This window comes from Stegodyphus dumicola, chromosome 1 (assembly GCF_044657685.1).
Source record: "Stegodyphus dumicola isolate Sdum_Otavi_A_Nest chromosome 1, ASM4465768v1".
NCBI lineage: Eukaryota > Metazoa > Arthropoda > Arachnida > Araneae > Eresidae > Stegodyphus > Stegodyphus dumicola.
This window is the reverse complement of record NC_140768.1, coordinates 195,840,908-195,857,663: the sequence shown is the minus strand read 5'-3', so window position 1 is coordinate 195,857,663 and position 16,756 is coordinate 195,840,908. Positions and strand designations below refer to the sequence as shown.

General features: G+C 29.9%; 1 protein-coding gene across 8 annotated transcripts in view; it reads right to left on the bottom strand.

Moving 5' to 3' along the window:
* The window catches only part of Cadps (calcium-dependent secretion activator 1), a 295,482-nt gene that overhangs the window by 146,959 nt on the left and 131,767 nt on the right, over positions 1-16,756 (bottom strand). For all 8 annotated transcript variants that reach the window (XM_085824507.1, XM_085824512.1, XM_085824515.1 and 5 more), the window contains 3 exons: positions 15,336-15,437; positions 5,969-6,032; positions 178-301 (listed from right to left, as the gene is read on the bottom strand). In XM_085824507.1, coding sequence (XP_085680633.1) covers positions 178-301; positions 5,969-6,032; positions 15,336-15,437 — 290 coding nt within the window. The remainder of the gene's footprint in view (positions 1-177; positions 302-5,968; positions 6,033-15,335; positions 15,438-16,756) is intronic.

Genomic DNA, 16,756 nt, shown 5'->3' with positions numbered 1-16,756 from the left:
TGTTTAAATATAGGTCTTCATGAGAAAATTCAAAAAGCCATGTTAACTCAGAGGGTTAAAGAATTAGTTTCACATACACTGGCAGTTGTTATTGTATGGCTAATTTGGTAATAAAATATTTATTTATTTACATTTTCATTTTCAGTTCATGCACATGATATAGTTTAGCATAAATACCTTCAATTTTAGCCTGTTCTGATATCCGTGTATAATTTACGAGGGCTGCATTTTCTAAGCACTTTTTTATCACAGCTCTAACTTCTTCTGGAGGTGCAGGAGTCATTACATCCTTCATTAAAACCTGCAGAAAATGGAAAAACCTTCATTTAATATTCCTCAGCCATACGAGAAATAAAAATACTTTTCTTAAGCTTTCATTAAGCTCACCCTTAGTATCTCACTGTGAGTGGAATTTTGTTGCTGACTTTTAACTTGCTTCCTGATAAGCTATCAAATTCAAATTTTGTAGACATACTGTTTGTTGATAACAATGCAATGTGTGATTTTTTCAAAATTTAATTTAGATTTTTTTTATTATATTTAACAAGAGAAGGACAATATATTAACAAGTTCACTAAAAAGCCAGTATAATTTAATCCTAGGCAAAAATATAATAATTATCAAAATTTGCACTAGCATTTTTAGAGGGTTTCCTTTTTTCAAAAAGCTGATAAAAAATGCTTCTCAGCATTTTGCTGAAAAAGTATTCTGAGTTTGCATTTAAAAATATCTAAAGAAGAATCTTGGAAACATACCATATATTACTCAAGAGAAAGTTTAGAGTCATAAGGGATTTGAATGGTAACAAAAATTTCGTTTAAATTTCATTAAACCTAATATCAGTTTTATTCTCATAAAATAAAAACTATACTACAGTATTTCCGTATAACAACTTCAAGAAAAGAGAAAATTAAAATTCACTCTGTATTACAATTTAGACTTTAAAAAATCATAAAATTGGAAAATAATTAAAAAAACAACAAAGATCCAAAGTTATAAGGCCATAAATTAAAAGAACATTCATATTTGTCATACCTCAAATCAGCTAACAATGGGCACAATTATGATCGGAGTTTTGAATTAAGACTTGTGCAACGTCAAAGGAAATTTAAAAGTATGCCTTTTATATATATATATCCATACATATAACAGAATGACTATCAGCTGCTTCTTCCCCTCCTTTTCTGGTAATAACTCCGAGCAGCCACCCCTATATATAAATATAACAAAACTACAATAAAATAATAAAGAACAAACTAGACTCCATAATTTATTTATTCTTGTGTTAAATATTAATTAAGTTTGCATAAGCTTTAAAGCTTTCAAAACTGAGAAATGTAAAAACTTCAACTGTGCCTTCACTAGGATTCAAACCATAGATCTTTCAGTGCTGTAGTCTGTTTCTTAAAACAGGCATTTCAAGCCAGTCCCACCATTTGCGACGTTACACCTGCCATTATCACCGCTCAGCGTTTATTTTCTTCGTGTCATTTGAGACTTCAGTTCAAGTCAGACTTAATTTATGCTCTTTTCCAGAAGGGAAACATGCTAAATGCAAATGAAGCAGGGAGGATTAAGCAGGCAACCTTTTGTCAGCAGCTGTTGTTCCCGTGGTTATGAGTCAAACTAGATGGCAAAAATAACCTTGAAGTTCCTATTTTAAAGTAACAGGCTACAGTTAAATGTCCTAACTATATCACAAAAACACATACAGAGAAATGTGATAATTCCTTAATCATTTGCTATCAGATCTGCTTGCTACCTGCAACTGCACACGAAAAGAAACATTTCCGGGAATGCTCATTCCAGGATATCTTACTAGTTGACTTATGCAAATACCTACGTGATGCAGAATTACAGGAGAAACACTTTTCTTAGCTTTTTAAAACATCCTGGGTCTATACTCAAAACACATCGTCAAGCAGAACTGTTTCAGATAGAAATATCTTATTCAAAATATTACAGGGAGAAGAAAAAAAAAAAATCTTATGGCATTGTTATACATGATAAACACTTTTTCTTGCTTAAAAGGTGAACAGGAAAAGGGTTAACAGTTAGTTAACCCTTTGACGAGCAGTGGTCCCGCCCTGAAACCACCATTTTCCAAATTTTTTTTCTCCTCTTTTTTCCAAAATGTTTGAGTGAAAATGAATTGATTACTGATCTTTTATATCAAAATGACTGTAGAATAATATATGTTTTAGGTATTAATACTTCAGATCGGATGCCTTTTAAAATTCGTTTTCCATGAGACAAAATAACTTCCTTTTATTAATATAAACAACTTTAAATTTCAAAAGTTAGTCATCGTATATCATGATTTCTATCATAAACAATAAAAAATTGCAGTAATTAAACTGCATATATAAAAAAAACCCTCTATATGTATGGCATTTGCTATGTGGTTTCAGGGCATGACCACTGCACCACTAGAGCATTGTGTCACAATGCTTACAATCCTCTAGAGGCTCGGTAATCGCGCCTTGAAACCACTGGCGTTTGCTTCTCAATGGCGTTCGCTTGCTTTTGAAATAGGAATGTTTATTTTTACCCAGATATAGATAAAGGGCTTCGAAACCACAGAGTTATTTTATTACTAAACAATACATGCACCTGCCCAGTAAAAAGGTCTTTCTTTTCCATATACTTTTCTCTGACATCAACACACTTGCTCCACAAGCTAGTATTATAAATTATTTCCTGAGGTTTAAATTTAATGTACAGTCAAAAGTCGTTAATTCGGACACCCATAATCCGGAATGATCTATAATCCGGACCTCAAAGCTACAAACTTTCTGCGCATGCGTCGCATTCATGCATGCGCACAGGCGTTTACGAGAGCGCGTAAGACCCTTACGGCTGCGAATATGTTTGTGCGCATGCGCGTTTAAATTGTAACGGAGTTATATGCTAAGCTAAAGTTATCTAATTCAGTTAATGTTGCCGATTGCTTTGTTCCTTAATCTTCGAATTGGATCCGGCTTATTATTTTTTGCAGACTGTTAGAGCAATTTTATAAAAGTAAGCTTGAACTTTCGATTATGTCAAATAGAATTTCCAATATATATTTACTACAAAGTGAAAGTATGTTTTGAAATCCGAAATCTGTTTATCAATTTCACGCTGCTCTGCGGCAGAGGGGGCAGAAACGTCATTATTAGATTATGATAGATTAGAAAGATTATGTCAAATAGAATTTCCGATATATATTTACTAATATGTAATTTGTATCTACAAAGCGAAAGTATGTTTTGAGATTCGAAATCTGTTTATCAATTTCACACAGCGGATTGGAAGTTGATCTGTCAGCACTATCCTTATCTTCAGGGCAGATGTTTTTATTTTATTTGGTTTATAATTCCATACTAAGTGTAGTATTTCATTCTGTCTTTGATATGATTTAAATCAAGTTCCTCGTCATTATAATTCGATTCCGATAGTGAAGAAAGTGACCCAGAGGTTATTGAAAACGAAAACATTTCGATTGACAAATTAGTCGGTATTCTCAACACAGCAATTATAGGACTTGAACAGCGGAACTTTGTAACTAAACAAGAAATTATGTCTGTTTAATAGAATTAAAGAGAAAGTATTATCACATGAAACGAAGCAACTTACGTTGAAGGAAATGTTTAATAAAGTAAACAAATAAATATTAAGCTTTTTCTTTTTGTAAATTTTGATACCCTTTAGATCATAATTGTTCTTTATTTCATAAATTATGGTTTCATATTTTTAATTTTGTAATTTCTGCATGCCATGTTACCAGATTTAAACTGATGATCTATAATCCGGAAAAATCGATAATCCAGAATAGCTGAAGTCCCGACGAGTCCGGATTAACGACTTTTGACTGTATATATACTTTGCTATAATTAAAAATAGATAGTGCATAAAAGTTTTATTTAAATTTAAAATATTTTCTGAATATTTTGGGATGAAATACGAATAAAATAAGTATGAATGGGAAACGAACGATCCGTACAAAGCCAAAAAAACCAAGTCCCCCCCCCATTAACATAAAAAACCACAAATTTCATGTGCCAGATGAAAAGAAACTAAATAATGCTGGACATATGCCAGTGAAATTCAAATCCAAGCCGTGTACATTTTGTAGCACAAGGAAGAAACCTCATAGTACAAGATGTATATGCGAAACGTGCAGTGTGGGTCTATGCATGTACTAAAGAAACAAAAACATGCTTTGAACAGTGTCACAAAAAAAATTTGTTCTTTGAAATTTAAAAAAAAAAAAAAAAACACCGAGTTCTTTTCTATCCTTCATTTATTGAGTTTTTTAATCCATTTATTCAAATGTCCTTATTATGTAGGTACTTATATTTTCACTGCTACAGAAAAATTACATAAATACTTATTTTTTAATTTTTTCTGATGATTTACTTTGCAAAATAATGTAAAAAATTTATATAATGCAATTCTTACATACATTTTTTTAAAATCCGTAAATTTCGTCATTTATTGGAAACGCGCGCGGAAAATGGTAAGTTTTTTTTTCCTACTACATCAGTATGTTTCAAAGTCCTATATGCGTGGTGGTTTCACAGTGCGACCACCACCCACAGAACAATGGGCAAGAGTAGACTTTTTTTAATTCATATATTATTTGTCTCTAGGATCATAATATTCAATTTCTAGAGTTTTTAATTTAAAAAAATTATAAAAATAATATCGTGCGTGTCAAAGAATTAACCAAATTTGCATGGTAAGAATTTATGTTCAGAAAATTTTTAAAATTTAGGTGCCAATGCAAGGACTATTGAGCTTTTCAATATAGGGAATGTGAAAAATTAACAGTGCCTTCAGCAGTGCTAACCATCTGCATTGTAAGACATTGCCAAGGTATGCCATAATTCTTAATTCTTTATGGCAAGGTATGTCATAATTCTTTACAAAATCATTATTTATCTCACTAAATCAATAATGTTGAAGAAGATAAAATGTTAAATGTGAAAAATAATATTGGTTATTACATAGGAGCAATTTTTTCCTTGAATTTGGCTCAAAATCCAATCTGTTTGCCTTTAGTCTTGGTTTTAATAAAAAACATAGCCTGGTTTCATAATTATGCATTACAACAAAGTGCATATCTTAAATATTATTATCAATACGTAATATCAAATTTTTATTTTACAGCACTAGTACAAAAAAGTTTAATTAATAAATTTAGTCCTTGCACTTTTAGTTTTTAAATTTTTTCATTTTCAGGGTCAACAGCAAGAGATTATTAATCCACATTTTAATGGCATGAATATGAAAAATATTCATTTAAATGTGCTGTAAGCCTAAGAGATGTTCCTTACCCCTCCGAGTTGTGTGAAATTAGAGTGGTTCTTCGGTTACTCATGACTACTGTTAAGTCAAAACAAGTCCTCCTTTCCAAAAATAAATAAATAAATAAATAAATTGAGTGTTTTTATGTAATTCTCTCTTTGAGCAAGGGAAGTTTTATCTTATTTATTCCCATAAACTTGTAGAATTTGAAGAAATAGGAGGGGAAAAAAATTCTTGATTTTAATACAGTAAAAATAAAATTTTAGAATCTAAGTGATTAAACAAATTTCACTGCCTTGTTTCATTAAAATAGAAATGAGTTATCAACTAAGATAATTTTAAAATTTTGTCAAGGAAAGTGAAATTGCATTCAGTTTTACAAAAATAAAACTATTATGTAGAGCCTTGTTAACTGTCATGTAGAGTTTTTTTTTTTTTTTTTAAATATAAACTGCAGAGTTCTGTTGAAATCAAATGCCAATAAACAAAATAATAAAAATCCCTTATTTGTGTTATATACATGAAAAATAACTCTCAAATGCACATGAAAAATAACCCTGAAATCCAATTTTTTTAACGTGTGTATTCATTGTGTTCCACAGTAGACTGGAGAGTGTAAAAGAGTTATATAATAATTTAAACAGTACCACTTAATAAAAGACAATACTGTACAAACCCTTTCTAGCAAAGATAATGTAGCCTTCAAAGCTCCTTCAGGCCTTCCAAAGGGGAAGCAATATCTGTAGATATTAAATTTTAGATTAAAATGATTGTATGAGTTCAGAAGGAAATAAAAAGTTTACAAAATAAATTTCATAAAAATCAATACAATTCTTAAATATAAAATCATAATGCCAATTAAATCATAGTTTCTGGAACAAAACTTATCATGAAAAATAAAAGAATTAATGAATTTTTATAAAATCAGTCAGCACATTATCTTAACTCAGGATTCTTTGGCTAAGAGGTCTTCAATCATCATGATATGCTGCTAAATAATCCCTTCTGTTACATAACATACCAATACAAAAAAAATATGGATAATAATAAAATTTCAGGACTTAAAAGAGAAGGGCTAGCTCATAGAACTTTTTCCCCTGAAACAGGCAGTGGGGAGTGATGATGTAGCCATGATGACACTGAGCACGGAGATGTAATTAACAACATAGAAATTAGCATTTTAAATTTGAAGAACCAGCATTTAAAATGCGCTGAATGTGAAAGATAGCTATAATTTGGAAGAGACAATATTATTGCAGTATGCATATCACACTGAACATTAAAAAAATGTAATATTACTTACTCAATTTTAAAATAACAGTTAAAATGTGCTACTCTTAGCATAAAGTTCCTTTTTTTTAATTTGCAGGGATTTTTTCTTTAAATGCATGTCTATTTCTATATCTGCATGTTAACTAAGAGAACTCTACTACTGCTTCTAAGATAACTATAATAACAGCTATTTAAAATTAATCAAAAAACAACCTTAAATTGGCATAGTTTTAAACATATATGGCAAAATTTTTCCTAATCTAAGTTTGAGTTTCAGCCTAATTGCAAATTTTACATAGGTATATTTTTCTTCCGATTCAATATAATAACATACATTATTTTAAAAATTTTGTAACTTAGGCTTACATCAATATTACATTTAAATAAATACATGTACGATTGTTACCTTAATTTAGACAAAATAACTTTACTCGCAGTACCTAAAAAAAAATTATTTAATTTTTCAAAAGTGGGGGTTAAGGAGGTAGGTCTTCTTATGCCAATTACTTTAAAATGTTATACTATTGTATTTTATCTAAAATGCTAAGCTAGCACAAAATCGAATCAATAATAACACAGGATACAATAAAAATAATTTTATTAACAAAATTAGTTCTCATTTGAAATATGCTTTACGCTATTAACTTCTAAAATGTCATCTAGAAAAATTTCAAATCAAAACATATTATATATGCTTACTTGTACAGTCGCAATGCAACTACAAGTTGTTCAAATATTATTTATTGGCTGTCACATTCGAAGCAATCCACTTTTTTGCCTTTTGGGTTGCTTTTCTTTGGGAAAAAACACATGTATTTCTATTTAAGAAACGTATTCTAATAAAAGTTCGTACTCTGTAAAATAAATGAATTACTTCTCTGTTAACTTCAGGATAATGTTCCTCCAGTTTATTAATTAAAAAGCCAATTACATGCTTCCCTTTATAGTAAATTGTACCATGAACTGCACAAAATATGTTTTGTTTTTGAACTCGTAAACTGTATTCATCCATGAATGGGAAGGTGTAGTCAAATCTCCTAAGGATAATAATTTAATCCATTCTGAATTAAATATTGGTTCATCAGCACTATTTTTAGATATTGTTCCCAATAATGTTTCTTTGTCTCGCACACAGTAGGCAATATATAACCTGCAACATATGCTTCTTTTTCGGCAGTCGAAAATTGTCTGGCAGAATTCAATTCTAATTCCCAAGCCCATAGGAGAAGGTTTCTCTATGAAATCCAAATCATTAATAGTATTTAACGGAAAAGCATCTTCCTCCTCAGTTTTCAAAGCCCTTTCAAGTATTTCTAATGTTAAATATGAATCAATATTTCTGCTTTCTTTAGTCATGCACACTTTTGAAGATAAATTTGGCAGCTTATTAGCGAGTATTAATTGCTTTAAGCGGCGTATAACTTCACTAGGTGATGGATGGTCATTAAACCTACCAAGCCCTCGAGTCTGACTAAAGAGACTTTCAAGTGCATCCTGAGTTAATCAAGAGGTTAAAATATATTTAGAATCATTTGATTTCAAATCCTGGTGTAGGCCAAAAAGAGAATTTATTGAAAGTATTATTCCTTTTTGGAAAGGCAGTATGTTGGATTTTCCCTGAACTCTTAATCCACCAATGACTTTCTTCATTAATTCCAAAACTTGAATTTGTTTTTCATGATGTTCATTTAATCCAAATGCTGCTTTAAGTATTTTATCTGAAGGAGGGTATGTTTTCGTACTATTCATAATATCGAAAAAATTGTCGATTAACTCAAAGAAGTCGGATGCTTTTTTATCTCCTGTGAGGTGGAGTATACCTTTTGCTGTAGTTCTTGAAAATAATGTTTATGAGTGAAAAAAGAAGTTCTTTCTTCATTGGAGTGTTAAAATAAAAAAATATTGGCTGTTTCCACTGCGAAATGAGACCTCTGATTAAAACAAACTGCACTTTTTGAAAAGGACTGAGAATTTGTCCAATTTAGACTCTTAGCAGAGTTTAGAATCTATATGCATTTCGTCGAAAATGAGAAAGCATATTTTTTCTACAGAATTCAAATATTCGCATCTTTTCTTCATTACAGCAAGAACATCACTCTGAATTCCTGCACTACATGAAAATTTAATGCACCATCTCTTTAATGTGCTAGTGCTCTGTAAAGGAATTCCCATTTTTTTCTTTCTAAAAATCTTAGATTTTAGATGACAGAGCTCTTATGACAATGCAACGTGAAATATCTTCACTAGTCCACCTGATTTTCTCCTTCTTGTCTTTTTCACATTAATAGAATCCTGTCATTATAGATACATTATGTATACATTCTTTCGTCAAAAACAAATTGTCTTTTGGAAAGCATGAAATACAAATATCTCTTCCTTTCGTATTTCTATAAGTGTTAAGGCACGTTGCTACAGCACAAGACGCCATATTATATAAAGGATACTTTAAACATAGAATTTAAAGGAAAACTAACTAAAACTATATATATATACAAATTATTTTAAATATTTGCATTATCAGAAAGCAAATATGTATGATTAAAATTAATTTGGGATATGCGACGCCGAGAAAATCATCTCGCAAATGAATGAAACTACAGTTTTAAATGCGCGAAATCAGAGCAGATGCAACACAGACACATCAGATTACTTCCAGTCAACCCTCTCCATGAATCTCACGTCAGCGAGGAGTCAAACAAAGAAATGATCTAGCCCTTCTATTTATCACTGATAAAATTTATAAAAATCATTTTAATATTTTATCTTTTGAGGAGTTCACCCAATTATTTAACATTTTCCTATGAAAAATTTAGATGAACCATAGATAGTTTGTTCAGATTGTAAAAAATTCAAATCAAGGCAAATTTCAAGTTTAACATCCACAGTAAAATTGAATCTAATTAAAATAAATATATTATAAAAATACATTTTCACTGGAATAAAATACACTGTAAATTTTATTGAAGGATGCGACAGTTACTCTTTCAATATGATACAAAAAATTCATAAGCATTTTTAATTCATAATTATATTTCAAGAAGAACATATCCAAACAGATGATCTGAAAATAATTTTAGATTCAGTTCCGTAAAAAGTAGGAAATTTTTAACAAAGTTTATGTTAATATGTTATGAAATATACTATAAAATTTATCTGAAGCAAATGCTATGACATAAATTTAGAATTACATTTAAAGTAATTAAAAACTGAATAGTTAACTAGCATTTAACATATAAATTTTAATAAGTTCTGTTTGCTGCTAGCAAGAATTATATGCAATAATTAACATCTTCAAGAAGCTATAAAGAACGTTATTTTTAAAGTATTGAAACTGAATATAAGTGTGCATGCACGTGTGTAATATTTTATATATATATAATCAAGAGATTAGAATTAGATTATAAAAAGAGGACTATTTTATCTCGTATGAAATTATTAATGAATTATCTCGTATGAAAGGAAATGTAAAACTACTCCAAAATGAAATCTGGAAATGTTAATACTTAAGTTAACACTATTAAAACTGGTAATAAACTTAAAAGAAGTTTAAAAATTCTACTGGTAAGCATGATCATACATTTTAAAACAGAAAAAGAATTGAAAATGTATAAAAATAAGATAACACAGTATATACATAAAAAAGGAGGTAAATTATTGCTGATTTCCTAGAAGAGCATTGACTTATCAAGGGGAATTAATTCTTCCAAAAACAATCTTCAATAATTTGGCTATGATCATGTTTTGTCTCTTTCATACGTTTGAATGAATTCTTTCAATCCCGAAAAACTAGTATATAAAATTTGTATTTAAATGAATAACTAATAATTTTCAAACATAAAGGCAATTCTCTAATGTGATAAAAAAAGAACATATTTACAAAAAGACTGTTATAAAAACTCATGGGGAATTTAGAAGTATCAATGCATATTAAACCAATGTAAGAAAATTACACAGTTTAAACAATTATGTAAATATAATGTCTTAATTACAAACATATACAAAATATATAGAAGAAATATATAATTTCAATCCTAACTTAAAGTTTAAATTTCATGGCTGCTATTGTGAAGCTTTCAATGGAAAAGGAAGTTTGCTGGAACTAACACTTGAGGGACGTTCATATTTACCATTAAAAGAAATGGCAGAGAGTGTTCAGATTGTATATGTATATAGAAAAGCATGAGAGGAATTGGAATGAAGCTCACGGATTGACTGTAAACCATGAAAATCTAAATGTTAAGTGTGAAAGTGATACACAAGCGCTTTAATCTTCCTTTTGGCTATTACATAAATAAACTGCTTAAATAAATAAATAGAAATATATAAATATATAATGAATATAAATAAAAATTAAAAAAATTATAGTATTCTCTGGCTGAAAGTCAGGGGAACAGAAAATAGTAAGAACAACAGTCGAAAATTTTCACTCCGAATCATATTTGGGTGTTAAGAAACTAAATGGCTTTTTGTTAATAAAAGGAAAGTAGACAGATCACTTTAAGCAATTTACAGTTAAATACAGAATATACAAATCTTCAAAGCTGACAAAACATCTGGACTCATCCTCCACAAATGGTTTAAGAGAAGATTTTCATAATTTGTTAGTTTAAAGATTAAATTTGGAAGAAAATACCTGCTTAACTAAGTGAATAATTAATAAAATGAGAAGGAATATGATTGTCTATAATAACTTATGTGAGTAAAATTAGTTATCTTCATCAGTACAATGTCTGAGATCCAGATTTGTCAATTCGAGATTTGGGATTTTTCCACTAGATCATCAGTTTAAATCTAGTAAGATGGCATGTAGAAATTACAAAATTAAAAATACAAAATCATGATTTATGAAATAATGAAGCATTTATGATCTAAAGAAAGGGTATAAAATTTACAAAAAAAAAAAAAAAAAAAAAAGCTAATATTTATTTATATTTACTTTATTAAACATTTCTTTCAATGTATATTGTTTAAGATGTTTTGTTTTTTTGTGCTAATACTTCTTTAATTCTAAGGACAGACATAATTTCTTGTTCAGTTACAAAGTTCCACTGTTCAAGTCCTGTAGTTGCCGTGTCGAGAATTCTGACTAACTCGTCAATCGAATTTTTTTTTTTTTTTTTTTTTTACAATAACCTCTCTTTCACTTTCTTTACTATCGGTAGCAGTATTTTATGGATCTAGAACCACACTACAGATTTTGCCGACCATTAATTGATTGAAGTATTGTCATCAGAATAAGCAACTTCTGTTATATCATCTTCATTTATTACCACTTCTGCAGATTTTTTTACAAAACCCATTAATTGGAAAATTTCACCTGTGGCTTGTGATATCCAAAAACCTTCAAATTTACAGCTATCATCTTTGTGAAATATGGTAGCTGGCCATAAATTATGCCATGCACTTTTAAAAATATCTGGAGGCACATCCTCACATGATCTTGCGATGCTCCTCACAGCAGATTTTATGCTAAAACATTTAAAAAATTCTTGAATAGTCTTGTCATTATCAAGAAATTTAATATTGATTTTATATTTGCATTTCAGCATGCATACTATACGAATATGCAGAGGCTGAATGACGGATGTACAGTTTGGAGAAAAGTTTACACTTGTGCTTTCCTGCAGCATTTGCTCATGCTAAAATTATTAGTTTAGAGTTCTGGAATCTTTGACACCAGTTAGAGCCTTTTCTGTAGAGGTTGCCAAGGTATTTTGCAGCACATTTTGCCAGAAAAAACCAGTTTCATCAGCACTGTAAATTTGTCCTGGAGATACGTTTCACTATTAATAAGCTCAATGAATTCATCTGCAGCAGTATCAGCTGAAGTTTTTTCACCTGGAATTTTTAATTGCATTATACCAAGGCAATTTAAAAATTTAGTAACCAACCTGTCGAATATGTGCACTCAGTTTTTAAGTCCATTTCTTCATGAAATATTTTGGCTTGAGCTATTAGCATTGGACCCGTCAATGGCATGCCCTCACCATGACGCTGTCTGACCCATTTAATCATCATTTTGCCATGATCGTCACTTTTAGCACAGTGAATAATTTTTTCTGTTATTCATTGTGAGTGGTGTGTTAGAAAGATCATAAAGCTCCTTTTCTGTTATGTCATATACTTTCCAATGCCATCCTCCTTGCATAATTTTGAAACGGTTAGGGGATATACCATTTTAACTCCTAATTGTTTTAAATACCTATATCCACTTTTTGGAAAAATTCCACTTTTTGTTTAATGGACATTGAAACATGTATTCGCTTTGTAGATCCTGTTGAAGCTCCAGAATTCGAAACTCTTTTCGACATAACTGAAAGTTCAAACTTTAGTTTTCATAAAACTGCTGTAATTATAACAGCATGCAAAAAATAATAAGCTGAATCAAATCCAACAGTTACGCAACAGCGGAATATGCTATATTAACTGAAATTCTTTGGAATAAATAAAGTATAACTTTAGCCTTATAATATAATAAATAATGTAATAAAATATAATTTTAGCTTAACAGCATCCACTATACATTATTGACTACATAGCATGAGATTGGCGATGAAAGGCAGGTTGTTTCTTTAAATTTTGTCTTGCTTCTATCGCAGACTGAGACAATTAAGCCTGAATTGTATTAATTTAGTCATTTATTATACTTACGTCTATTTCTTACACATTGCTTCAGGCTTATTTGAGTCCTGAATAAATAAATTCTCATATATACTTAAGTTTACTGAGGGACAACGCAAGATATTTTGTGGCCTGATGCTGTCTCTATGGGTCCTAAATTCTGTCACCAAGCGTCTCCTAAGTTCTAAATTTTTACTGCCTCTTAATTTTGGGTCCCAGTGCTTTCCCTTAATTCAAAAAATTTTGTTTTCCCTAAATTATGCCGCCTGGTGCGGCCATACAATCTCTGGCACCGGCTCTGGGTTTATGTGAATAAAAAATCATTTTTCTTAATTCAAACAGCATTAAATGCAACTTTTGGCCTATGAGTATCATTAACAAAATCTACTTTTTAGCATATGGAAAGAAATTTTGCTGAATTTTTCTTCATCAGCATTTAATGCGTTTAACTTAAATCAGTAATCATAGCCAAGTGAAATGTCAACATAAAAGGTTCCATACTCTTTGTTATTTAATATCTAATAAAAAAAATTTTTAGGCATCGCTGCAGTTGTCATGTACTAATAAACACGCAGTGATGAACGCAAAATATAATAAATAAGGCTTCCCCAGGTTGGCATCAGGGATATAAAATATTAGTAGTTGTAAAATCAATGATACTTCTATGTAGAATGTTTCGGTTTGAGAAATATGCCAAGCAGATATGCAGCCAAATTATTCATCATACAAATTTATGATAAAATGATTGTTTCTTCAATAATGAGGTATTTTATTTGGTGCCGAAGTGAAATTAAGAATCGGGATTCTCAAAATGCTTTACTATGGAGGGGGGAGGATCAAATGCGCATACTAAAAAATTACATTTTGGGGGGGGGGTGGCTTTAAGGTTCGAGTTTTAGATTATTCCGGATATTGGACAACCGGACCTCAGATGTACTGAAGTCTATTTCTGTAGAGATATTTTCAATTTTAATCATTTCATAGATTACATTGCTAATAATTTTTTTGATAAGTTGATATGCCAGCTAATTAATTAATAGTAGTAAATTTTAATTCTATCACACAGTTTAATTTTATTGCATCTTATGTATATGTAATAATCTGTAGATCAAGATTTTTTTTTTCTTTTTTTAACTAATATTAAAGTTATTAAGTGTTAAGCAAGAAGGGTACATAAAATTTCTCAATAGATCCAAAATTATTGAAAGTAATAATTTTGTCTATGTACCCTTAGATATTGGCAAACAGTTTTAAATTAATATAGTTCAAAGACTTTTGAAACTTATATTCTTTTGTAAATAAGTTGCAGATTTGTGAAGAGAAATTAGTGCCCATAGGGGTTCCCTTTAATTTTTTTTAATTAAAAAATTTAATATACTTGTGAAAAAACACATAGAGAATGATTTGCCAAGAAATGAAGCAGACACAGTCCCTTATTTTCAGGCATACTGTATTTTGCCACAAAATTGCAAGTGTTCCATTTCTTACGCAATGAAACTATACATGATATACGATTGATTTGAATTAGAAATATAATATCAACAACAATGAGCAAAGTGTTAGAATAAAGACTTGAGAAGTGATTATACAGAAGTCACTTGTTTTTTTACTTAGCAAAGTTCAGAGGCAGACAGAAACCGTGGAAAATAATAATCTGGTGTGATTCTGAATGCAGTTATTAAACAATATGCATAAAAAATTAAGTAACCTGTTTCCTTGACCTGCTTCATCCTTCTGTGATGTTAATCATCCTTCCATTCATTCTTTCATGATGAAATATATCAAAAATACATTTCAATATTTCATCATGAAAAGGATCAACAAATTGGTGGTGGGGGTGTATAGCAGGTGCCAGTCGATGTACAAATGCCAAATTATCAAATATTGCCATTAAAACTAGAATATTACATATTTATGACTTGACTGTTTTTTGGAAACTCATAAGTATTCAGCTTGTTTTACATTCCTTCAGGTTCAATTTATTTACTAAATACACACCACACACAGTTTATTCATATTTATGACACAGCATTAACACCTTTATTAAAGTTTGGAGAATCTCACATTATGATAAATCTTCAAGAATGTAAGCCTCCAAAAATTAACATATTTTAAACAGTCAGAAACATACATTCGATGAATATCATTACCTAAAATGAGTAATTTGATTTTCGAGGAGAATCCTTAATCTTTCTTTTATCTCGGCAAAAATGTCTTTTTCTTCTACAGTGACTGTACCAATACCATCAGGCCTTAAAAGAAATTAAGATATTCAGTAAAAAATCCAAATTTCAAATAAGCTAAATACAAAATCTATTTAAATAGCTTATCAACTAAATCATATATTTATATAAATAAGTTACTTATATTAAATTTTCATTACTTGTATTAGTACCCAAAAATTAATATTTTTATCTTTTAGCAGAAGTTTGTGCATTTAGAATAATAACAGACAATGTTCTTAAAATAATAAAATATAAAAATCTGCATTAAAGATGCAAATAAAAATATTTTAGCAGATGCTCATTATATGTAAAGAAATAATCAATAGAAATTTTTCTGGAAAGCAAATTTTAAAATCTGAATGCAAATATCTGAAGAGAAATCCTTTTTGCACAGATGTTCAATATTTTTTTTTCGGGGGGGGGGGAAGTACTTTTAAAAAATTCAAATTCAAATGACTATAATAATTTGTCTAACTATTGATCTTTCACATTCAAACACAGGAATAAAGATGTCAGATGTAAATGATAAATGCAGTTTAGGAACCCACTCTAAATGTCCCATAAACTTTCTAATGATAAATATTTCATTTTGTCAGCAAAGAACAGTCACTAGAAAACATTTAGATGACTTCACACAAGGTAGGGACAACAAAGGTCTTAAAAAAAAAGGATTATGAGTCCAATGTTGTTCCTAGAATCTAAAACTGATGTGAGCAGCTTCAAAATGATAGTTACAACTATTTAAAAAAACTGGAAATAGCAAACAAAAATGCTCAGTGATGATCATGTTATAGTTTTAAATGTCAAGAAAAGCTGACTCTACACAGTGAAAGCCATAAGAAACAGCATAAAAGTAACAGACACTAATTATAATAGTTAATCATGATTAGGTTACTTAATAAATACAGTTTATTTACCTAGCATTGTCTCTTTAACATCTGTCTAATGTTATCTTCATTTGTTAACCCAAGAACTGAACAAAAAGACAACGTGTTAAAATATTATTGATGAGAGTAAATTCAGCCTCAGTAGTGATTCTAGATGTCAGCTAATATTGCAAAAGACACACCACAAACATTACTGAAAGTGATTGATGAGGCTGGCTGAGATATTCTTGTCTGGGTAAACATTATACTTGATAGATGTACAGAGTTGCAGATAATGAAAAATGTAACTGTAACTGGTGAATGCTACTGTAGCAAAATAATTGAGCCTATGTGCATTTGTTCCAAAGTATTAATGGCCCCAGTGGGATATTCTCAGCAGATGCATTGTTTATCTGCACTCACTGACAATTGTTCAACAGCCAAAAGCAGTATTGCAGAGCAATGGACAATACTACTGCA